Source organism: Sciurus carolinensis, chromosome 16 (assembly GCF_902686445.1).
Source record: "Sciurus carolinensis chromosome 16, mSciCar1.2, whole genome shotgun sequence".
Lineage (NCBI taxonomy): Eukaryota > Metazoa > Chordata > Mammalia > Rodentia > Sciuridae > Sciurus > Sciurus carolinensis.
Window position 1 is genome coordinate 1,457,057 of NC_062228.1, and position 25,433 is coordinate 1,482,489.

Here is a 25,433-nt window from a genome sequence, read left to right on the forward strand (position 1 = left end):
TTCAGAACAGACTGGGCCTTGTTGTTGGGAGGCTGCATGGTGATGTGAGTAGCCTGCCTGCTTTCCCGTCCCCGACTCAGGGCTAACTCCAGCTCTGCGACTGCACTTGATATTTTGCTCTTCATTCAGTTCTGCTTGCCTTGAAGTCTTTCTCTAAGATGGCTTTCCAGCATCCGAGCTGATGTGCATTTGTCATTCAATTAAAGATGCCTTCGCGTGTCCATGTCTCCCTTTGTGGTGGAGCAGAGGAACCGCTCCACACTGAGCCATTTTTACCCATTTGACCTTCAGGTTACTTAAGTTAGTTTCCAAACATGCACTGATTTTCCATGCACCTTTTTCCTCCCCAACTTTCACCTTCGTTCCACCTGGTCAGGGAACGTGCCCTAAAGGATTCCGCCCTCAACACCTGCAGTCTTGCTTCAGGACTTGGTGAGAGCCGACTTCAGTATGGCCCCTGGAGAGGAAGGTGGCAGGGTAGCTGGAGGCCCTGGCACACGCTGAGCACGCACCTGCATTACCTGCTCTCGCATTTGACACCTTCATGAATTTTCTCACACTGTTTCTGAATCTTTGTTGGGTGCTGGACCTGAAGTCCTAATGTCCTTCTCTCCAGGACAACGGAAGTTTTTGAGGCGATTCATCTCTCTTCTTGCCCATTCTACATGTTTTCCACTGTTCCTTTAAATTTCAGTGTGAGTCGATTTTATAAAGACCACTTGGATTTACCCACACTCTATTCTATTCATCCAGCCAAGAACCTTGTTCCAAGAACCTTTCTGGGCTCATATTCCTACTTTCAAAGAGAGTCCCCTAGAAGGTCCTTTATAGGCAGTATCTTTAGCAAGTGATACCTCAATGTCTTTTTTTTTTTTAAAGAACCTGGGCATGTAACCACTGGGTCACATATCGTTACTTTATTTTGGGACACAGCCTCATAAGTTGTTTAGGGCCTCGCTAAGTCGCTGAGGCTAGCCTTCAACTTGTGACCCTTCTGCCTCAGCCTCCGAGTCACTGGGACTGCAGGTGTCGGCCACCACATCTGGCTCAATTTTTAACTAAAAAAAAAATCATTCACTTCATTTAGAGTAACTTTAAGATATAGTTCATAAACCAAAAAAAGTGACCCTTTAAAAGCGAACAGCGTTACGTGCAGATCGTGTGAACATCGCCACTATCTACTTCAGGACATTTTCACCACCCAGAGAGCGAGAGCTGACACCCACCCGGGCCCCAGCAGCCGTCTGCTGTCTGGTACTTCATGCAAGTGGAGTCCCACAGAAGTGGCCTGCTCCCCCCTCCAGCATGCCATGCGTCTCTAGCTTCGCCCCGGCTCTGGTGCAGGTCAGCGTCCCTTCCTTTATTGGTGGCACAATACTCCACCTTGTTTCTCCAGCGTCTGCTGGATGCTGGGCTCTTCCCACTTCCTGGCTGTCGTGCACAATGCTGCTGTGCGGGCTGTGTGGGGACAGGGTTTTCAGGTCCCTCGTGTTCTGGTCAGCTTTTCTCTGCTATGACCAGAAGACCCCATAAGAACCACGCAGAGGAAGTCTATTTGGGCTCACGGTTTCAGAGGTGCACCCCGCTGCTCAGGGCCTGAGGCAAGGCTCAACCCCACAGCCAAGAGTGTGGCTCACAACGGCCAGGAGGCAGAGCGCTCCCTGGCCAGGGACAAAAGATAGACCCCAGAGGCACCCCCGGCCTGCCTAGTCACCACCCGTAACCCATGCAGGTGGTGTGACTCACCGATGAGGGCACAGCTCATAACCCGATCCTTTCACCTCTGAATGTTCTTACTGTCTTACAGACGAGCATTTGGGGACACCTCATATACAAACCACAACATTTCACCCCTGGCCCCCAAGAGCTCACACCCACCTCACAATGCCAAACATGACTGCTCCATTTCCAAGACCCCTCGGTTCTACAGTTCCAGCACTGCCGAAAGTCTAAGTCCAAAGTCTTGTGAGACACGAGGCACATGCAAGGATATTCTCCTCTGTGAAAGTCAAAACAAGTCACATGTATCCTCACAGTGGCACAGAGTGAACATGGTCACTTCACGAGGGAGGAACAGGGCAGAGAGAGGGGGCAGGACCACAGCAACCGAAAGTCAGCCGGCAAACAAATCTGGCCCGGGGCAGGTGACGCTCTCTTCACAGGGCTGCGCAGCTCTGCCTGTGGCCCTGCGGGTTGCAGCCCCGTGGCCTTTCCTGCAGCTTTGCACAGCAGGTGCCTCACATTACTGGCGTCTCTCAGCCTCAGGGTCTCCACAACAGCTTCACCTTCCCTCTCATGTCTCCAGGCGTCGCCCTCTCAGTGGCCGCCTGCAGGGACTCCAACCCACTACACTTCCCCTGGCCTCGCTTTTGCGATATCGGTGGAAGCCTCCATACCCCCAACTCCAGCATCCTGCAATCCTGCAGACCCAGAACGTCGTGGCTGCCCCCAAGGCTGCCACCATCTCGAGCAGCAGCCAAGCCTCCCGGGACCCTGGCTGCAGCAGCACCTGAGTGCCTGGGCGGCTGAGCATGGTGAGACAACTTCCTAGGCCCCCTGGCAAGCAGGGTGCCCCACCGGTCTCTTCTCAAAAGAATTTCTACTTTTATACCCTTAAGCCTGAGATGAGTGTGGTCTTGCCAATTTGTGAGATGCCTCAAGTTGTCTCTCCTCTCACGTCTATAAGGCACTTAGCATTTCCTTAGTGTCGTAATCTCTTTCACAACTACATCTTCTTGGGCCCAGTTTTACACACATTTATGGCCAAACTGCAAGTTTTCCAACTCTTTGCACTCTGCTTTCTGTTCCCAATTATCACAGTATGGTTGCTAAAAGCCACCAGCAATACCCATGCCACCCTCTGAATGCTGTGCTGCCTTGAAATTTCTCTAACCAGATTCAATAGTCTACAACTTTTGAATTCAGTCTCACATAAAGTCTCAGGACATAAGCAAAATGTAGACAACTTTTTGGCAGAAGGTAACACAAATGGCCTCCAGCCCAGGAGAGTCCTCCTTCTCTGAGACATCACGAGTTGTCTGCACTGCCCACAGTTGTACGAGCATTCTGGTCTTCTGAGCTCCCTCCAGTATCACCCATTGAGCTCTAAGGCCCCTCCAGCCTGCACCTCTGAACTTTTCCAAGTTCCTTCAACAAACCAGTTCAAACTGTCAGGTCAGTCACTGCAACAAACCCACTTCTTGGCTACCCATTTCTGTTCAGGTCAGGTTTCCACTGCTGTGACCAAAAGATATGACAAGAACGACTTAGAAGAGGAAATGTTTCTTTTGGTTCATGGTTTTAGAGGTCCAGTCCATGACTGGCTGGCTCCACTGCTCTGGGTCAGAGGTGAGACAGAACATCTAGGTGGAAGAGCATGGCAGAGACAGCCAGGAAGCGGGGGCGCAAGTGGGCACGCTACACTCACCAGGGACCAAAGATAAAAACCCCAAAGACACGCCTCATGACCACCTTCCTCCAGCCACACCCTACGTGCCTGCAGTTACCACCCTGTGATGAGGTCACAGCTCTCACAATCTGATCATTCCACCTGTGAGCAGTCTTGCATTATCTCACACATGAGCGTCTGGAGGACACTACACATCCAAACCATAAGACCTCAGGTGGTCATCTGGAAGGAACTGCTGGGTCACATGAACTAGTCGCCAGCATTTCTGAACAAGTTTCCTAAAGAGCCAGCTCTGTGCTGAGAGCTGTTCTCTCAGACCCTGGCTTCATGGAATGCAGTCTGCTGCCCTCTACCCACCACAGGAGGTCTGCTCGCTCTTGGTCTTTCACGTCCTCTCGGCAAGGGTATATTCTGGTTCACACCAGCTGGTGTATCTTCTGGATTTCAATATCCTCTTTCTTGTTCACCTAGACATGCTGCGGGGATTCTCTCCCTGAAGAATTCTGTGCCTTGGGTCCTTCTCCATCCCAGATCCTGGAGCATGGCCTATCTGAGGTTAGTGCTGGGAGCCTTGATTTCTCTCCTCACAGGCCCAGCTACAGAAATGACCAGACTCCTACAGGTGGACATGGCCTGAAGTAAGTTGCCCTTGTGTCCCTCAGCCTGCCCTGGTGGACATGACCCTGCCCAGGAGCCCTGAGAGGGTGGAGTGAGCACAGCTGTGACAGTTTTAGAAGGCAACTTTGAACTCTTTCCAGAAAAAGTACTAGGCACCATATTCTGAGTCAGCAAGTACAGTTTTACTGGAATTTCATAAACCCTACTAATGTGGCTGCCAAACAGTGTGGGAGGAAGCAGGCCAGGCACTGCTGGTCACCTGTAATTCAAATCACCCCTTGCACGTCCATTTGGAGCTACTTCTGCTTTTCAAAAAATGGCAGATGTTGAGGCAAACCCCTCTGGATAAGACCCCGGGCGTGCCTTCCCAAGGCTGGTGTATCTGTGATGGGACAAGACACCGAGAGCCGGGGATGTGCTTCTGAGTCTTCCTCAACACTGGGTGGGACTCCTGGCTGTCTCCAGGGATGCTCCCAAACACCTGCCACTATGCGGAAGCCTGGGCACGAGTGGCTCCCAGAGCAGTGGGGGCCCGGAAACAACCGGGCTGGTGTCAGGCCCCACCCTGGGCAGCACCTCTCCAGGTGAGAGAGCACTGAAGCGGCCTTGGTCATAAATACAGTTTATTTCATTAAAAATGCATAATTACAGTGTGTGGGAGGGCACCTCCCTAGAAAAGTAGGTAAGCAATCTTCCCATCAAAACCGCTGCCGTCTCTTGCAAACGCGTCCCCATGATGCTGAAAAGAGCACACGGCAGAAGCCCGCAGCTATGCCACTGTTTTTCTTTTTTTTTTCCAATTTTCTTTTTTGTTATAAACACCATAGCAAATTAAAAAAAGCTGTTTAAACAAAACATCGTCATTCTTGACTTTCCAAGTGTGCTCAGAGCGCTCGGCCCCGTGCTCCCCTGCCCAACCCAGCAGCGGGACTCAAACCAGGGCCCTTCCGGCAGGGACAGCCAGCACACCCCAAGCAGGAGGCGGCCTCCGGGTGTGCTGCAGAGAATCTGCACAGTCGCTTCCAGGCCCGAATGAGAACAGGCGCGCAGGAGACAAAGGCTGCTGCTGGCTGAGCCAGGCACAGCGCAGTACTGGTGCAATGGTCCCTCCTGCCTCACTGTATCTGGATTGCTCCATGTTCCAGCTGCATTTCAGGCTGCAGGGTGGGCTGCAGGGTCTCGGCCGCCTGCAAGAGGAACAAAGGAGGGCTTTCCTGAAAACACACGTGCCAGCACAGGTCCCAGTCACTCCTTTGTCATGAAGCAGCCAAGGACCTTCATGCAGAGTAGACAACACACAGGCAGGGCTCCACAGAGCTCCAGGATCACCATCACCCTGACTTCAGTGCCGTACGCAGGACACCTCAGCACTGGCAGCGACACTGACAGACCCAGCCCAGCCCACCTCTCCTGCACGCGCCCTCGGGACACAGCCAACTCCCCATGCCCTGGCCTGGGTGTACTGGGGGAGTAAACAGGATTAGTTAGTGTATGTCCTTAGTGGACACATCTACCTAGAACCTCAGGTAGCACATTACTCTCCAACATTCCAAAAAACAAAGACAGGTTCTAAGCAGCAACATACATCATGGACCTATGTGCAAGTCACAGCTTCGTCCTGAGGAAGATACACCATCCTGGAGTACGTCACCTCCTTCCCTATCAGCGCCCAGAGCACACGGAGTGGAGTAAACCATCCAGATTTCTATGTGCATCCAGAGGTGCACAGTGGCCACGTGGGAAGAGACAGGACAGACCAAAGAACTGCCCAAAGGCTGAGGTGCCCAGGGAAGCTGGCACTTGACAACTCAGACCGTAATCTAGGGCTGCACTTTCCAAGAACTGATGACACTCGACATGCTGCTTCCCTAAGAGGGAGGGGCTTACACTTTAGGAGGAAGGACCCAGAACAGCACTCACCCACACTGTCAGCAGAAGCCCCGTGTGGCTGGGCAGGAATCACAAAAAGGAATGAGCCAGTGTGAGAGGCCAGGCCACACCATCGCAGGGTGTGGCCCCCGAGTTCCTGCAGAAGCGGGTGAGTCTGAGGGTGCTGATGGTAAGGCACAGGGATAGGCCCTGGCCTGGGGCTGAAAGTCTTTCCCTGGGAAAGCCACCTGCCCAAAGCCCACAGGCAGGGCCATCATGGGCAGAGCAGTCGAGCTACCCAAGGAAGCACTGACAGAATGTGGAGGGACCGCAGCAGCCATGGAGGTCAAGAGAACCTGCCAAGCAGGCCACGGAGCAGCGGCTGGGCTCTCCTCCCACCACTGCCTCCTGGTGGGACTGTCACACCTCACATTCCTCTCAGTCATCTCCAGGGGGTCAGCCAGAGTGAACGCTGACCACCCTGCCTGGCGTCTGGCCCTGCTCCTCCGGCACGGCTACGAGGCCTAGTGGAAAGCAGCCACAAAGCCTGGGGCCTGGCCCACGTGCTCCCCACACAGGAGTGACCCCCATGAGCCACTTCACTGCAGCCTGGCTGGGATTGGGAGGCTCGTGAGACAGGGTTCTGAGGTCACCAGGGCACTGCCAAGACCCTCAGGCCAACAGCTGGTCACCAAGCTGCCCTTGGGCAACCTGCTTGGTCTGCTGAGCCCACTTCTTCAGCACCTGCCTCAGAAGAGAGTCTGCTTTCCCAAGGGCTCGGGAGCAAACACCCAGCACAGACTCTCAGAAGTCTGGGGCTGCCACTCCACACACCCAGGACTGATCACAGCGAGACACAAGCAGATCACAGGAGAGGAACAGACCCACCACCCACGGCCAGAATTTGCCAGAAGGGCTGGGCAAGTTGGAGGCAGAAGCTGGACACAGGCCCAGGCTGGCATGTTCCCAAAGTGAGGGGTAAGAGGTTGTCCTGCCTGTGGTCAGATCAAATAAAGCCCCTCGAATCAGAACACCTCTGACTTCAGCCTCAGCAAGGCCAGGGGCCTGAGCTCCAGCCTCACCATCTGGGCTCCTGTGTGGTTTCAGGTGCAGGCAATGGCACAGTAGCCTGTCTCCTCCCAGTGGACTCCTGGCCCTCTCAGGACCAGTATAAGAGCAGGAATATACCCTAACTTCAGAACTAGTTGCAAACACACCCGCCAGTCACAGAAACTGACGGTGCCACTAGGAGCTCAAGTCATCAGGCTTCCCAGTGTCAGTCCACACTGGTCCCTGAGACGGGGGGCAGCCCAGGAGAGGCCACAGGCCCTCTTCCCAGACACCTGCCTGGGCAGCTCTGTGGCCCCTCCAATGTCCACAGCAGTGAGCCCTCACAAGCATTCCCAAAGGTGCCTACGCTGGGTTGAGCACTGCAGTTTCTAGCTTCTACGAGAAGCCTGAGCACAGCCAGTCTAGGGCAGGACCCAATCCTACACAGCAGATGACCAGAGGCGGGGCTGAGCAGGTCCCCGGCAAGGGGAAGGCCAAGCCCACAGAGCTCTGCAGAGGACCACAGACCCCGGATGGAGGTGCACTAAGGCAGGAAAGGTGCAGACCAGGGCCACCTCGGGTCTTCTGTGTTCCCTCTCCAGCCAGAGGCAAGCTCTCTGTCCATCTGCTGGGACTGGCTGGAGTCAAGCATACTCACAGCTCATGGACCATAGGAGGGCTGACCTGCAGCCTGCCCCACAGAGATGTGATGCTTGACAGGAGGGGCAATGAGCTCTCAGGGAAATGGGGACCTGGGCCAGGAGTGAACTCTGAGGAGAGGAAAATAGGGCAGAACTTCATTCTTGCTTCTGAATTCAAATAAGCCTTTCCTCATGTCAAGTATCACTTGAAATCTGGAACTGGGCCAGGATCCAACCTCTCACCTCCATGTTTCCAGACACTTATAAAAACAGATCACCCAAAAGTGTCTTCCTCTGAACTGTGAGCTTTTCAATAGTCAACTACCTTCCCCCAGGAGAAAGTCAGACAGGAAGCCTCGAAGCTGTGTGAGCACTGTGCAAGCCAGGCCCACCCACAGGAGGGCATCCTTTACTGGACTCACCTGTGCTGTGGCTGTGTGGTCGCTTACAGGTGCCAACTGAACGTACTGCACCTGGATATCACTACCCTGGAGAGGCGACCCATCCACTCCAGTTGCGGCAGGGTCGGAGGAGGCCACGGCAATCAGCTGAGCACCCTGAAGCACCTGGAGGGACAACATTGGACAGAGCCAGGCTCGTTAGTACAGCATGGCCATCAGAGTTGCAGGGACCACCCTCTTCCAGACCAGTACCAGGGCAGCTCCAGGCCCACATGGGGTCCCACGCTGGCTCATGGCCCATGTCAGAGCAGCATCTGCCTCTGTGAGCACCAACACTGCTGAATGGGCCCAGATGTGGCCAAGTCTGCCTGCTCTGCCCATGCTCACCGCAGACGGCACACTAGGCAGGATTTTAAAGCCTTAAGTAAAAAGCAAGCTAAGGCTTCCAGAGAGTCAGCCCAAGGGACCTGCTGAGGGTGCTCCTGGAAATGTTGGCACAGAATCAGGAGCCCATGTCTTCCAGGCAAGGGCAGGAAACACAGCAGGAACAGAAGTGTAAGCTTAGCACCCAGACCCTCGAGATAACGTGCAGCAGAGTAGATGCCAGCAAGAGTTCTGGCTGCGAAGGGCCAAGCACAGAGGCACCTCTGGGGAGACTGGTGGACCAGACACCCAGGGCAGCTTGCAACCACACAGTCCTCTGTCCAGTTGGTTGCTTCGCTCTGCCCTCCTGACCCTGCATAACCCAAAAGCATGCCTGGAATGTGTCCAGGAGGCAACAGCAGGGTCCTTGGATGAGATCAGGGTGAACCCCAACCCATCACCACCCTGAGCTGGGGCCCTGGCAGCCCTAGTCAGGACAGCCCAGAGCAGACAGGATGGGGCCTCTGTCTCCAAGGGCGCTGGATGCTCACGAGCCCAAGCTGCCAGGAGCCGTGGAGTTTTTACTCAGACCTAGGTGCCTCCCCAAGAGGGCCAGAGATCCACCCTGAGCTCACACACAACTGTGGCTTATGCACCTGTCCCCAGGAGGCAGCAGGCTGACACAGCCCAAGAACCTAAGAGCAGCTGCACCTTGTGATGTACCCTACTGTGCTTCTGAACCATGCTGTTGGAGGACGCACTCTTTAAAGCAGCACACACCACACCAGTACATGCTCGCTCCACAGTCCAGGCCAGGGGTGGCAAAGCAGGGCCTCAGACCAGGCCACTGCCTGATTTTGCACCAGGGGTCTGGTTTCCCATGGTTCTGAACAAGGAAAGAGCCTTTTTAAATGGAGTGGTGGGAAAGAATCAGAAGAATGCCCTGTGACAAGACTGCCATGGCTTGGTGCAACGTCTCCTCCAAACGCCCTGCAACTGCTGCCACTGTGGCGCTGGTGAGGGGACACCCTACAGGCTGACACCTGGCAGCCCCTTCAGGAAGTTGCCCACTGTCCTGCTCAGGGTGTGCAGGAGTGCTGGGCACAGTCCTGCTTCCAGTTCCATACTGTTTGCTGAGGGAGGCCCAGTAGACTCTGCTCAGAACAAGACATCTGGGGTGACACCCCCCCGCTGGGAAGGGAGCAATAAACCAACAGTGACACCTCATGCCCAGCCCTCAGGGCCACCTCTCTGAACCAGCTCCTTGCTGCTCTCCCAGGGCTTCTACTCAGCCTCACATTCCGCTGGCCATTCCACTGGCCACAGCCACTACTGAAAAGCACAGGCTTGGTGACAAGTGGCACAGGGTTGAATGCAGGAGGGACAGGTTGGCAACACTCAGCCTCTGACCTTCTCCATAAGCTGTGATGTGTCCAGCATTAATTACAAAGAACAAAGGAAACCAAAAAAGTACGTGTCTACACCACTGGTTTCCAAGCAAGTTCAAAACCCAACAAAAACACGAGCCTGCCTGGTACCTCCATCCAAAACGGACCTGCTGCCACAGTGCACCCAACAGCACCCCGACACTGCCTGCCCCGCAAGGAGCACCAGGCAGAGCCGGGCAAGGCCTGGCTGCACATACTGCGCTGGTAACAGTCAAGCACGTTAGATAGAGCAAAACACAATGATCCAGGGTTTTAGCTGTTTCTCAAGAATCCATCAACAAAAACATGTAGGTCCCTTCTTCTGTTTTGACTCACCAGGTGGAGTTTTATTATTTCTGCCTCAGAACTATGCTTTTCTAGGCAATGTGGTTCTGCTTTAACCAAGCAGCTCCGTTTAAAATAAAACTGAGAATTTCAGGAAAACGTAGACAGGGCTCTTGTTTTGGGAGCATGGGCTTTGGTGTCAGGTGGGCTGGAGACCTGGTTGCTGGGACTTTCCTTCTGCTGAGCTGACTGAACTGCCCTCATCCCCTGGGGTCCTGGAGGCCACCCCAGCTGGACACAGGCTGAGGAGCAGGGACAAGGCAGCACCTGAACAGCTGCCCGCCACAGCAGCGACCTCAGAGTCAGGACCGTCCCTACACATGCACTTCCCATTAATGAATGCACCAGGCAGCTCTATGAGTCGAGTTCATCTGAGTTTTTAAGCTCCGTACCCAAGGAGGGCTTCCTAAGGTTCTCTTCTTGGATGTCTTCCAGTTCTCGGGAAGGTCCCAGCTCCGCCCCTGCCCCACTCCCTGCCCGGCAATGCTGCTGGGGAAGTCCTGCACCCACCCCTGACCTCATCCACCAGTCCCAGCTCACACTGCACCCTCTTCAGCAGTGGGGCCTCCCCTCCCACCTGGTGTGCTCCATGCTGAGCGGTGGGCCCAAGCCCATCAGGGAGGCAGATGCACAGGCCCTGCCCAAGGGAGGCTGGTGGAGGGGTGCACCACAGAGGCAGGGCCAGGGGCTCCATATTGACACTGCTGTTTGGAGTCCTTCACTGTTGGGGCATATGGACCTGCATGGGGAGCTCTGTGACAAGAGCAGCATGTGGGGCAAGGTGGGGCGACACTATAGGGAGGGAAAGTGAGTCTCAAGGGCCTGGCAGAGAGCACGAGGAGCCACCAGGGGGCACAGCCCATCCAGGAAAGGCAGGAGAGGTCAGAGGATCTGGGCTGTGGAGTCCAGAGCTGGCAGTGGAGAAGCCATCGGGCCTGGGCAAGGCAGTGACAGATGAGACCCTGAGGTGACAGTGACCCTGTGCTGCCCATGACTGACGGCTTCAGCCCTGCCTGACTGCTCATCCTGTTCCATCTCCGCTTCCCCAGCACGTGCTCCCTGGCAGTTCAGCATAAGGTGCCATCCCGTACAGTACTTGCAGGCTTGGTCCCAACCACCAAGGAAATGACAACCTTCCTCGAGGCTGCAGCTTCTGAGAGCAGAGGACAGTTGGCCATCCCAGCCTCAGAGGCAACTGTGGGGCAGCAGGGGTGCTGTGGGGCAGCCTGCACACAAGTGCCAGCCATCCGGCCTCCAGGTCTCAGTCTGGCTGCCTGAGACGTGCTCAAAAAGTGTCAGAAGAGGGCACAGGGTCTCGCCCAGCACAGCCTCTGGCTCGGCAGGTGCCCAGCGTGATGGGGACGTGGATCCTGGTCCTGGCTCTAATATGTACAAGGCAGCTGGGCGCAATCCTCTCCACATGGCAGGAGCATTCATCCATCGGTGGGGCTAGCGTAGCCGGATTTTTTTTTTTTTTTTTTTTTTTTTGCTTTTTAATTTTGGCATGAAGAGAAAAAACAAAAACAAAAACACCACACTCAAAATAACATGTAAGTTCCCTAAAACTCGAGTATACTGAAATGAGACATCTGCTCCAGAATGAGGACTACTTTGCAAATCCCAACATCTAACAAGGTTCAAGGGCACCAAGTCTAACAGCACCCAGGGCCAGGGTGGAGTGGCCCTTGGATGGGAGACAGGGTCAAAGCCCATGGCAGGCAGCCAGGCTATGGCTGCTGGACCCTCCCCGACCCCCAGACAGACGCCAGCAGAACAGCTGGTCACACTCGGAGACGCACACAATGTGGAGAAGGGGACCCACCGAATGACGAGAGGAGGCTAAGAGCGAAGAGCAGCGGCTACCAAGTGGGTGACATGCAAAGAAGGCAGGCAAGGGCCACGCCCATCGCCTTTCCTGGGCCCTGTCCACAGGGAGGGCCAGTGCTACCTGAGCCAGCAGCCCTGAGGAAACACTTAGGAAATGCAAAGGGAGCATCTTCAAAGAAACCTGGGACTGGGGAAGAAGAAAGGCACTACAGGAGAGCCGCCTGTGACCCACGTGGACACACTCACACTCTCAGGCTGAGGAAAGGAGGGGGCCAGGCCCAGAAAGGCCCGAACCCTCCGTGGCTCCCACAGGATGCACTTAATAAAGCCTTTATACTACTGAGATTCCCTGTGACCCAAATACACCAAATTCATCAAATATGCCATCAGACATGCTTCTGCACACCTGCTCACGCAGACCCTCCCACCGCGCGGCTCGGCCACACTTCCACACCCTGCCTCCAGCACCTGTGGCCCCAAGCCCCCGCTCAGCCCCCAGGCTTCTCTGGTAACTCCCCCGGTGTGCACAGTGGTAGCTGCCTCTGCAGAGTGGGTTGTTGTTTACCTTGTCTAAGCTCCTGGGGGCCAGGACCCTGTGATAAGCAGGCCCAGCCCGCTGTCCCTCTGACCCGGCACTTCTTCACACAGGGCAAAGGGCAAGTTCCTGGAAGACGCTGCCCAGATAATTAAGACTTGCAAACCTGGGTCACCTTGTTTCTAATGGCAACATCAAGTGTGGCCTATCCCCAGTGGCCAAGGCTGGGAAAGATTAACCTCGGCCACTGAGTCATGGGGAATGGAGGCATGGGGTTCTGGTCAGAGCTTGTGCCAGCGAAGCTCACGACTCTCAACTAGAAAAGATCTGAATGGGGAAGGGCAGAGGCTAAGGACTGGGTGGCAACTCCTCAGAACCACAGATGGAGTCTCTGGGTGGGTGGAGGAGGCAGAAGAAAGGGACCAGCCCCTCGTGGCCAGCTCCACTCAGCCTGACTTGCGTATGTCTGCATAAATGTAGAAAAGCTCAAGCAAGTTAACATCCCAAGATAAAATATTAGGTATAAGAGCCTAATTATGATTTTGCAATTATTTCGCATTTTAAAATATTCTTCAGTAAGTGTGTTTAAGATCAAATTGTAACTACTCTGAATGAGTGGGAAGAATAAAGCAGCTTGCCTTTGGTCCTGGCTAACAGTCGCTCAGAGGGCACCCAGGGCATCCCACACGACCCCATGAGCATGTCAAGAAGTGACCTTCGCATGGTCCATGCGGCCAGCTAAAGCTGAAGAGACGGAATGTCTGAAAACTCAGATGCTCAATGTGCAGGTTATAACAAAGGCAAACCATGACCAGAATGACTGGCAAATGAAGAGAGGGAAATGTTCTCAACAGGAATCTATTGCAGAAGTCACACCTTTCAGCACCTCCACTGTTGGGTTTTGGTAAGTGCTACAGAAAAGGCTGGCACCCCCCATGTGTGCAGGACTGACTGCTCCCCTCTGCTGCACCACCAGGTCACACAGGCAGAGGCCTAGGGAAGACACGTGGATGGTAAAGATGACCCCAAGTGGGAAGGAGAGGCCTAGTGACCGTCTGCTGCTGTCACACGCACTCAGACGGGTTGCGCATCAGGAAGATGTGGTAGACAAGACCCTGCCCCTTTGAGGCTCCTCAGGCTGTTTCCTTGAACTTCGAGTTCGAATGACAGAGGGCCCATGGCATCCCTGGGCCTTTGCAGTTGCCAGCATTCCTTGGAGCACAGCACTGGCCACAGTCCCTGGAGGTTAAGAGGCCACACCTCTAGTCTCCAGGGTTCAGAAAGAGGAAAAGAAAGGCAAGAGAAGACAGTGCACTTCTAACATGCCTAGGCACCAGGGGACAGGCAGACTTAAAGGATGTCACAGAACCCAGGTGGCACCGCCAGGCTCCCACGTGGACCAGGCCTCAGAGGCCCAGGCCCTGCAGTGGGGAATGCTGGCCATGGCACGGCTGAGCACCACAGCAGTCCTCCAACATGGGCTTCCTTCGAGCGTGAGGACAGCTGGCCTTCATAGCTAGCTGGCTCTTGGCAAGTCCTTCTGAGAGCAGGAAGAGGCTATTTCCAGTCAACCAAGGCCAAGAGTTAAAGTTGCCTGCAGATGGTTAGGGTCAGGTGTGGACAATTCTTTAAGGGAGTCTTTCTCCAAGTGACACAACACCCAAGAATCAACACTGTGCTCCAGGAGGCCTGGGGAGTGTGGCTGCAGGGCGGGAAGCCCAGGCCCACCTGCTCCCACATTCCAGGCCACATGGGTGGCTCCACGGGAGGAAGAAGTGGCTGGGGTCTGTCACAGTGACCCCTCAGTCCTCGCTGCTCCAGAGAAGGATGTCCAGCTCAAACTCCATCAGTGACACATTCATACTTATCAAATGCTGCAATTGCTCATAACAAGGTGAGGCGCGGGCTTTCTGGCACCCACAGCACTGTAGGATGGATCCCTGCACCACCGGCAGCCCAGGCACTGTCCTCACAGGCCCTGCAGATGCTACTCTGAGCCCACAGCCACCCTGGGCTGGGTCATTGCCCACCTTTGCAGGCAGGAGACTCAGCCTCCAAAACCAGACTCACACTGTCTTACTGTGTATCCCACAAACCCACCGGCCCCCACTCCCCAGTCCTCAACAGGAGGGGAGGCAGAGACCACACCTCCCACAGTAGGGTGCCCTCTGCCCCAGCAGCAGGGCCCTGGGGCTCAGCGGAGGCCACATGGCACTGAGGCCCTGAGGAGGACTCCAGTGTCGGGTAGACCAGGGTCAGGAGCTCTCACCTCTGCTATGGACCACCCCTGTGGTGCCTGCAGAGGACTCAGCACTCAGCATCCTCCACCAAATGGGACACTGGGCACCTCGTGTGCTAGAAAATGGAGCACACGGGTCCCAGTAGAAATGCCCAGGACAATCACCCAGGACAACCTGGAGACAGCAGACACAGGACTGCTTGGGAAGGTGTGGTCCCCACAGAGCGAAGCCTGGGCCTTAGGGCACACAAGGAGCTGGGAAAGCTCCTCCCCACAGCTGCGACCCGTGGATGAGGGGGAGCAGGAGCTGCACCGGCACACCACAGAGGAGACCCTGCTGGGGCACACCCTGGCCAAGGGCCACATCCATCAAACCTCAACGGCTGGGTGGGAATACAGTATCCCAATTGTCAGAAGAGACCCCATGACCCCATCCTTCAGCCTAAACCTTCCAAAAGGACCCGATGCGCTGGACAGTGCAGGAAACCCAGGATGGGAGGGCCAGCCGGGACCTCCAGGTCACAGAGCAACAGCACCAAGAAAGGCATGCAGCTGATGCAGCCCCGGTGCTGGTGCCTGGCACGGGCGGGCATTGTCTCCTTCATTATTAGCTGCCATTTGCCACTGAGGAGACGGCACCTCAAAGGTTTATTTGCCTAAGATCACAGGGCCCGTAAAAACAGGCAAAAACAGAGAAGGCCTTGATGCCCTCCTCCAAGCCATCCTCACCTGTGACAGACCTGTCAGGAAACATGGACAAGCACTGCCCCCCAAGCGGCACCGAGAGGCCTGGAAGCCCCGCCTGACTTCGGGAATGACTTCCCTTCAAGCACAAGAACACCGTTCACACCGAATCCTTCCACACCAGCTTCTGTTCCAAGGGGAACCAGCTTCCTGACGAGGCTCAGCTTCTGCGTAGCTCACCTGTCTCGGCAGAGCACTAACCACATCCCCACATTGTGCCCGCAGCACCCCAAAAGGAGACATTCAGAAAAGGACTCACCAGTAGGTGGCGTCATTAAGACCCTTTCTTCATTCTTTCTTTTCCTATTATGACCAATTTTTAAGGAGCCAAACCTCCTTTCGTTCACTGCCTGGGGTCCACACAGATGACCGGAGGCCAAGCCGCCCAGCAGTTACTGTTGGCTGCTGGTGCGACATCCCTCAACCCCTGGATTTGCTCCTTTACTGCCTTTGTCCCACTTTTCCTCGCCTTGGCTGCTGTTCCTGGACCACAATTCACACCACTGTGACTCTAAAGGCTTCTAGGACTTTCTGGGAATTACATTAAAATGTACAGTGTAAACTCCACATAGTTGAAAATCTTTTAAAAACTACTTAATTATAGCAGCTTAAATCTACGAGCTCTTGAGAAAGATACACAGTCATCTATGTAACCATGGGTTGCAAATTCAGTGCAGTATGTTGTAAGACGTCCTTGAAAGACAGCAGAAAAGCAGGACAGAGAGCAGAGGGGACCCCTGGAGCAGCTGGCATGCAGGGGGAGCCGAGCGCTGTGTGGCGGGGCAAGGGCAGGGGGTCATTGCCCACCCTTTACAGGCACCTGGCTCCTGCCTCAGCCTCACAGAACACCGTCAGCCACCTCACTGCAAAGGTCGGCCCCTCTGGCGCTCAGTGTCTGAGAACCCTTGGTTTTATTTTTCAGAATCTCCTGCAGATCCACACCAAGTTGAGCGGAGTGTTGTGTGCCTCTGAAACAACACTCTTTCACAATTATCTGGTTAGTCTGGAAAACAAAACTGTTCTGAGCAGGGTAACTTAATAGGCATGAAAACTGGCCAAATGATAAAATAACAGAATTTCCACAAATGGAAAACAAGAAAGGCTGAGCTGAACAGATTCAGCGGAGAAAGGCAGCACCCTGGAACACACACTGCTTGTCCAGATGAGAAGCAGAGCTCCTTTAAAAGAAGAAGGTTCAGAGACCCTTCATCTTATAGAAGAAAAAGTAGGTCCAAATCTTCAACTTGTTGGCTTAGGATCAGACTTCCTTAACAGGACTCCCATAGCACAAGAAATAAAAGCAAGAATCAATAACTGGGATAGATTCAAACTAAAAAGCTTTCTCTCAGCAAAGGAAACTATCAGCAATGTGAAGAGAGAGCCTACAGAGTGGGAGAAAATCTTTGCCACTCATACTTCAGATAAAGCACTAATTTCCAGAATATATAAAGAACTCAAAAAACTCTACACCAAGAATACAAATAACCCAATCAACAAATAGGCTAAGGAAATGAACAGACACTTCACAGAAGATCTACAAGCAATCAACAGATATATGAAAAAATGTTCAACATCTCTAGTAATAACAGAAATGCATATCAAAACTACCCTAAGATTCCATCTCATCCCAATTAGAATGGTGATTATCAAGAATAGAAGCAACAATAGGTGTTGGAGAGGATATGAGGAAAGAGGTACACTCATACATTGCTGGTAGGGCTGCAAATTACTCCGGAAAGCAGTATGGAGACTCCTCAGAAAGCTTGGAATGGACCCACCATTTGACCCAGCTGTCCCACTCCTTGGTCTATACCCAAAGGACTTAAAATCAGCACACTACAGAGATGCAGCCACATCAATGTTCATAGCTGCTCAATTCACAATAGCCAGATTATGGAACCAACCTAGATGTCCTTCAATTGATGAATGGCTAAAGAAACTGTGGTATATATATATGTACACAATGGAATATTACTCAGCCATAAAGAATAATAAAATTAAGGCATTTGCAGGCAAATGGATGAAATTGGAGAATATCATGCTAAGTGAGATAAGCCAATCTCAAAAATCCAAAAGACGGATGATCTCACCGATAAGCAGATGATGACATATAATGGAGGGTGGGAGGAGGGCAAGAATGGAGGAAGGAGGGACTGTATAGAGGGAAAAGAGGGGTGGGAGGGGTGGAGGGAAGGAAAAAATAACAGAATGATTCAAACACCATTACCCTATATAAATGTATGATTACACAAATGATATGCCGTTACTCCATGTACAAACAGAAACAACATGTATCCCATTTGTTTACAATAAAAATAAATAAAAGAGAGACAGAGAGAGAGAGAGAGAAGGTTCCAGGAGTGCCAGGGAGGCAAAGTGCACCCGTGCTCACAGAGTTGGCCCTGGCCTTCACTCAGGCCATCTTGGACTGATGTCCTCGATAATGGGCATCAGGTGGTAGGAAGAAAGTATGAGACTCAACGGGAGAAAGAATCAAATGAGTTGTAAGTTATTGTTTAATATAAAAAGTGACCAGTGTGGTAGTTTTGTTTACTTTGTGCTGAGACTGCTTTATCAAGAAGAGAGTCAAAAATGAGTGGCACACCATGGCCGCCAGCAGTGGAGTGGGCTTCTAAGCAGGAGTGAGTGGGAAGAGACAGAAATACCAGAAAATAAGTTGGCTTAGTGCCGCATCTAGTGCAGCCAAACTTGCAGGTTCCGGTGAGGGGAAATGGGGGATTAGAAAAATAAAGACTCACAAACACAGATTTTGAAGATAAAGCTGGGATCAGGTGGAGCTCTGCTCTTGACATAGATGCAGATCTAAAAAGTTACGCCAGTACTTGTTATTTGTCTCATCAGGTTGAAGACTATTCAGGCATTATTCTTTGTAGTCAGGAAAGTTATAGAAGCTAGGACATCTACGTAGTTCTTTCGCAGTTGCAATCCACAGTTGCAAAGTACAACGTTAGGAGCTTGGCGTAGCTCTCAAGAAAGTCCGCTGTTAAAAATTATTATAAAGTGGGCAGGCTCAGAAGTGGAGCTAGTAAAACTAGCTGTCTAGCATAAGAGTTCCTCTATTCCCAGGAGCTGTGTGCCTGAGATCAAGGTCAGAACTGATAGGACTCGTGCACAGAGCCTCCTCATGCAGGGCATTGACACAGCAGCTAAGCATTCCCAGGCACCAGGCATGCCACAGCCATGAGGTCATCAGAGACCCCAATCTCAGTCACTGCTCTCCCATCCTCTGTCACTGATCTCCACAGCTTAGAGACTTCAGAACAGCAGCAGACTCTGAACAGACTCTGAGCCTGCCCTCTGCTCCTGGACCTGCTGTGCCTGCAGGCAGACTCTGGAGTCCATGCTCAGGCAAGACCAGGGTGGCTCTGTCCACAACCATGAGAGTCATTACACTAGTATAATATAAAAACTTGACTGTATCTCAAAAATTCCAAGCAGACTTGGAGATGGAAAGAAAGGGAACACCAAAGGTCAGGTCGGGAATCTTACTCGTATGCACTGAAGTCCAGGCACAGGTCAACCAGGGACAATGCCACTGGTGTATACACGAGCCACTCAGTCACCAAAAACTAGGAGAAACACCACGAGCAAGAGGCCAGGCCTCTCCCACCCTGACCATGAGAAACAGGCAAAGGAAATGGGAGCCGGCTCTCACTAGGCCGGCGTGGCCCTGTCACCAGACGACAGCTTGGCGGAACTGGGCTCTCCTGGTTTTGTTTCTTGGGCTCTGGTTCTTACCCAGGCAGCAAATTTAGATTCATACACCACAACCATGGTAGCACTCCTGACTGAACCTCGACTGAAACAGACTATTCGGGGCAAGCAGGCCCTTCTGTCTGCCCTTCTGTCCAGTTCTGCACCCTGCAGAGCCCAGCACCATGCACAGACCTTTTGCAGGAGAGAACCCTGCCTCTGGGACAGGGAGTGAGCTGTGCGCAGCCTCTCCACCCTTGCCCAGCTCGGGTGCCTCACAACAGAAGGACCATCCAGATCCTCTCTCCTAGGAGCCGTCTTCAAAGGGCCATGAAAACAGCCCTCTGCCCGCAGCCTCACCCACTCCTGGCCAGCAAAGGCCTCCTGGGGGCCACATCAGAGGCTCTACACCAGCTGCAGAATTCCTGTCGGGGTGTCCGCTGGAGGGCTGCTCTCCAGTTAGAAGAAAGGTAAGTGGCTAGAACGTGAGGCAATGAAGAGGAACACACCCACCTTGTCATGGCCCACAGCTGCCTGCATGGGCACCAACAGCAGCTCATATGCAGCTAGAAAGATTTTTGCTACAAATTCCGTAGCAAAAGCTACTGCACAATCCCACAAAGCAGAAATGTAGACCCAGCGCCCTGCCCTGCCCATCCTCCAGACACCTGGGTGGCCACCATGAGGGAAGCCAGTCTTTCCCATCCCCAGCTCCTACTGCCAGGCACCATCACCACCTTGGCAAAGCTGGAGAAAAGGTCAGGTGAGCCCCAGCCAGGGGACAGTGAGCAGGTGTCAAGTGAGGACAGGGGAGAACCTACCTGCCCGTCCTGGCCAACGTGGTGGATCTGTAGATTGCCCTGCAAAGTGAAAGTAAAAGGAGACACTCAGGAACAAAAAAATGACCCCACAACACATGCAGACAGAGGTACAACCTCCCATGCCATGCAGAAACACCCAGGTCTCACTAACTCTACAAAGGCCCAACCCCTCGTACCAGAGAAAATCAAAACTAAATATTTTAAACTTAGTCTCTAGGTACTTTTTATTTTCTGGTAAAACAAAACATTGCATCCATTCCTCTACCCTGACCCCAAATGAGAACCTTTATTTGAAACACTTTATTTGATACACAAGAAAGGCAGATGGTGCCAAGCTGCAGCCTCAGCTTGGCCGGGCCAGGGCCCCCCACCTCGCTCAGTCATACTTCCACATCTTGCGAAATGAGCTGGGTCAGGTCTGGCAGACTCTGCCACATGTCTCCACACAAAGTAATTACTTCACGTTAAACAAGCAGCATGAAGATGAGGGTTTCTTCTGATAAGAAGACTGACACCATATCATAACTTATCATAAAGTTACCATTAATACTATAAGCAAACTTCTAATTTATTGTATTTGTTCTTTTTTTTTTTTTAGATATACTTTATTTTTATTTTGGATCATTGTATTTGTTCTTAATGGAAACAAAAATAATTCAGGGTTTGAGATCTAAAACCTGAAGAAAGGATCAAAATTGAGAGTGAAACTGAAATTCGAGAAGGAGCACACAGGCTGTTTTAGCATAAACAATAAAAAACAAACATGTTCATTTTTTTCTTTTACTACAGTATCTATTTTCCCTCCTTCAAGTGTCTATAAGCAAAGTATAAAAATTCCGACCGAATGCCAGGGCCTTCTAGGACACTGGGGAGTCAGGACTGACATGCGCAGGCTGCCGGTCCACCCTTCCGCCTTGTGCCTTTAATGACAACGCCGTTCCCCCAAGTGCAGCACAGCACTTACCTGGACCACCGTCCCAACGCTGCCCCCATCCCTCCACGTGAGGGGCACACCAGCTTCTCCCCTGCACCTGCCCCTCTCTGAGAATTCTCCTGTGTCCTACTCCCTCTCGCTCCCCCCTTGAGCATGCTTCCCTCCCAATGTGCCCACTGACAGCTTCCAGATGTCCAGCCAAGGTGCTGCACCAGATGCTACCCCCGAGTCCCTCTCCTGGAGTCTCCTGCTACTGTCCCACAAGTGGGGCGCCCTCGGCCCTCCTCATGGTGAAGGGCACAACTGTGTGGGGCCTGCCTGTTCTGGGAGGCAGACCTGCATCCCCACAGCAGCCTGTGCGCAGCAGGCGCTCAGCGAGCCACTCATGTGCTCCCGGTCCCAGGCCAGCCCATGGGTGCCCTCACACCAGCTCCTGGCTCAGGCTGAACTTGTGAAAACCACACCCACTCCATGAGCGCAGCGAGGCTACTGTAAGGCAGGAGGGAAATGTCCTGTAACAGCCGAACAGCTGAGGAGTCATCAGCACCTCTGAGCCAGTGGACCTTCCCCTTCGAGGCCCCCAGAGGCTCTGTGCTGCCCACAGCCTCCCAGCCCTGCTGGTCCTATGTCTGCTCCTTCAGCACAGGGTCAGTGAACACCAGCCATGCTGTCTCAAGGCCTGGAAGCAAGCGTAGCAGGTGGCCACCCAACTCACCTCGCTGTCCTGCGTGATCTGCACCTGCTCCCCTTGAGGCACCTGGGCAATGTGGAGGTGGCCCTGTGGGATCCGCGAAGAAAAGACACCAAGAAGCATCAGAAGAAAAACACACCAAAGAAAACGAGAAGCACATTCCGCCAAGTCTGACCTTGACTCAAGAGAGGCCAGCTGCTGGCCATGCCATGCAGTGTGCACACAGCTCAGCTCACAGAACACTCCTGAAACCCGCCTCCAGTACAACAGTGCCACAGACACCAGTCACTCCAGGAGGAGTGAAGCACCCCGGGAGACGTGTGCTGAGTCTCTTACTGCCACTGAGCAAGCAGATCTAAGAATGGGAGTGACCCTCAGTGCATCCCAAAGATTCCAAATCAGCACACTACAGGGATGCAGCTCATCAACATTCATAGTAACAAGATTTACAAGAGCCAAACTATGTAACTAATCTAGTTGTCCTTCAACAGATGAATGGATAAAGAAAATGTGGTGTAGGTACCAGTGGAGTATCATTCAGCCATAAAGACTAAAATGTTGGCATTTGCCAGAAAATGGATGGAACTACAGACTCATGCTAAGTGGAATAAGCCAGCCCTAGAAAGGCAAAGATTGATTGTATTCTCTGATATGTGGAAGTTAGTACAAAACAAGGGGGGAAATAAAAGAAAAGGGGAATTCCATCAAAATAGAAAAAAAGTTCAGTGGAGTAAAGCAAGGGGACTGAGGGGAGGGAATGAGGGAAGAACCACGGAACGATTCTAGACGGGCAAAGTATGGCACAGTGCATCTCACCCTCGCGTCCATCCACGAGACACTACGGGAAAGAGCGCTAAGGGAAGAGAATGGGAGTGACATGAAGGAGGCAAGCTTAGAGCAACGGCTTCCTTTACAATGGTTTCCATCTGGGTGACATGGGAGGCAAGCTTAGAGCAACACTTCCTTTACAACGGTTTCCACCTGGGTGACATGCCAGGAGGGTGCTGGCTCTCCGCAGGAAGGGACAGGGCAGCGCAGGCAGGGTGCAGGGTGGACCCACGGCGCAACATAAAGTCAGGGCTGGCTTCCCTTTCCTTGCAGTACTGGGGACTGAACTCTGGGACCTCCACCATGGAGTCGCATCCCCAGCACCTTTTATTTTTTGACACAGGCCTCATTAAGTTGCCCAGGCTGACCTGGAACTTGCCATCCTCCTGCCTCAGCCTCGTGAGTCGCTGGGGTCACAGGTGTGCACCCCCACTCTCACCGTTCCTGCCAAGCCTCTGGAAGTCTCCTGTCCCTTCCTGCCACTCCTAATGTCTGCCACAGGAGCCCATGAGTGTGGGGGTGGGGGCCTCACCCCAGCCCTTTGGGCTGACCACAGGCTGGACCCCAGCAGCCCCAGGGTAAAGGATTCCAAGCTGCTGAGGCAGGTCTCATACTGAGCTGTGATCACCGCAGCCCACTGCACGTTGAGCCCATTCTGTCCCACTGCCCCAGGTGTGGATCACCCATGAAAGGTTAAACTGAGCCACTTATGTGCTACTTAGAGTAATGCTGAAATTCCTGCTCGCAGCATTGGAAACCTGGGACACAATGAGTTACACAATCCCAAGGGACATGCTATGCAGGAACTAAGGCTGCTCTCTGAAGGAAGAACCTTTTCTTCCCTCAGTAGAAGGGTGCCTGAGTCTCTGAACTGAGAAATGCTCATGATGCCTCCCAGGAGGTCAGACAGAAGCAGGGGCCCCCAGGCAGTCAGAACTCCAGCAAGTTGTACACAGGTAGGTGACATCAACACTCTTACAGGACAGAGGAGCCACAAGGGACCACCAGTCATCCTGTGACATGCTTTTCCGTGACAAGGCCATTCAGTAACTGCCCTCACCCATGAACTCCAAGAGCTCATACCACAATCACTGCTCCTTCAAGTGAGGTGCCTCCACCTCATCCCATGCTGTCCAAGTGTCCCCGACGTGCCACACCTCCCCAGTCTCCCCAGACACGCGGGCAAGGAGATACATACTACTTGCACCTGTCCGTCCTCTCCAATCTGGTGGATCTGCACCTGCTGCGCGTTGGCCAAGGCGTAGTGCAGGGCCTGCGGCTGCGGCTGCTGGAGCTCACTGGCAGGTGGTGGGGTACCCAGCATGGTCTCTGCGGGAGCACAGGAGGGGTGTCACACAGACAGCCTCGTCACAGGTCCTTCTTGTCCCTCAATTCGCACAAGACATCTCACCCCTTGATGTGGATCAGCAGGTCCCAGTGTTCTTCAGGGTCACTAAGAGTAAGTTTGGGGTAACTAAAATTTCTGACATAAAGACCAGAGAGTGTGCAGAACCAGGGTCACTGTCATAGTAAACCCCTTCTATTCGCATCAACCTGGCTCCATGAACAAGGAGCACCAGGATGTGACTGCAGAAATGAGAACCAGGACTAACTGGTGTTAAGCCCTGCTTCTGGCCTTCAGTCCACTGTGTCTGTCCATGGAGTGTAAAGGTAACTAGGGAAGGGGCATCGCTGCACAGTGGCCACCAGGGCAACAGTGTGCCACGCTCTGCAAAGGGCACACAACTCACACACACATCAGGCATGACTTGGTACCCCTACCACCTTACGTTTTTATCAGCTAAACTAATTTAATTTTTTAAAAATAATAAAATAAACAGGGAAAAGCCCCATCCAGACACATTTCAAAAATAGTATTTTACTTTCTATGTTTAGCCAAAATAAGATATATTTGCTTTGATGTATGCTCATTTTAATTGTAATGGTGTCTCAATCCAAATTTTCCTAAACATTTAAAACATTAAGGGCCTAAGAAATTTTTAATGCACATATATTGTTCTTGCAGAGAATTATGATCAATCAGTAAAAAAAAAAAATTTAAACATAAAAATATATTACCACAGGAGGAAATTTTGTGAAAAAAAGTAAAATGTTAATATGAATGGAAGAAAACTGAAAACCAGTAACAACTGTGTGGGGGGTGTGCATGGGCAGGCACACTGCTGGGCGGGAGCTGGGGCCTGGTACCAGCTGGGCATGCGCTCTGCTCTGCACTGACCCACGTCTCAGCCCAAGTGTCTCATTATTAAGGAAAGGCTTTCCAGGCACTCTGAAACAGCTCCCAGTAAGCATCAGACGTCAAGGCAGGTAGACTCTACTGAATACATTTCTTTTTCTTTTTCTTTTTTTTTTAAGTTGTTGGACTTTTTAGTTTATATGTGGTGCTGAGAATTGAACCCAGTGCCTCATGCATGCTAGGCAAGCGCTCTACCACTGAGTCACAACCCCAACCCCTGAATACATTTCTTAAAGTAAAGTAACAGTAATAAAATGTTAACATTTACAAAGTGGTAAAAATTACATTTTTAATTACTTCAAACAATACTGAAAAAATTTAAATGGCAAATTTTTAACAAGTCAAGTTGAAAATATGCAAGGAGACAGGCATGGTGGCACACTCCCATAATCCTAGAGACTCATAAGGCTGAGGAGGATCACAAGTTCCAGACCAGCCTCAGCAACTTGGTGAGATACTCTCAAAATTTAAAATAAAAAGGGCTGGAGATGTGGCTCAGTATTAAAGCATTTTGGGTTCAATCCCCACTACAAAAGCAAAAAGCAAGGAAAAACATTTTCAAACTTCATTACGAGGGTGTAAGAGCAAAATATTTAGAGGACACTATACTAGCTAGTAAGAGCTATATAACTGAACAGATTCCCAAAGAATTTCTGCTCCAATGTTAACTTAAAAAAAAAAAAAAAATCAGTGGAGATTGACAGTCTCCAATGGTTCAAA

General features: G+C 52.3%; 1 protein-coding gene across 7 annotated transcripts in view; it reads right to left on the reverse strand.

The window, feature by feature from the left end:
• Positions 1 to 4,633: 4,633 nt before the first annotated feature.
• Positions 4,634 to 25,433, reverse strand: part of Banp (BTG3 associated nuclear protein) — an 84,280-nt gene continuing 63,480 nt past the window's right edge. For 4 of the 7 annotated variants that reach the window (XM_047528266.1, XM_047528262.1, XM_047528263.1 and 1 more), the window contains 5 exons: positions 23,655 to 23,785; positions 21,653 to 21,724; positions 20,004 to 20,042; positions 8,010 to 8,153; positions 4,634 to 5,214 (listed from right to left, as the gene is read on the reverse strand). In XM_047528266.1, the coding sequence (XP_047384222.1) occupies positions 5,143 to 5,214; positions 8,010 to 8,153; positions 20,004 to 20,042; positions 21,653 to 21,724; positions 23,655 to 23,785 (458 nt within the window). In that variant the 3' untranslated portion in view covers positions 4,634 to 5,142. The remainder of the gene's footprint in view (positions 5,215 to 8,009; positions 8,154 to 20,003; positions 20,043 to 21,652; positions 21,725 to 23,654; positions 23,786 to 25,433) is intronic. The other 3 variants (XM_047528267.1, XM_047528264.1, XM_047528265.1) reach the window with 2 other exon arrangements.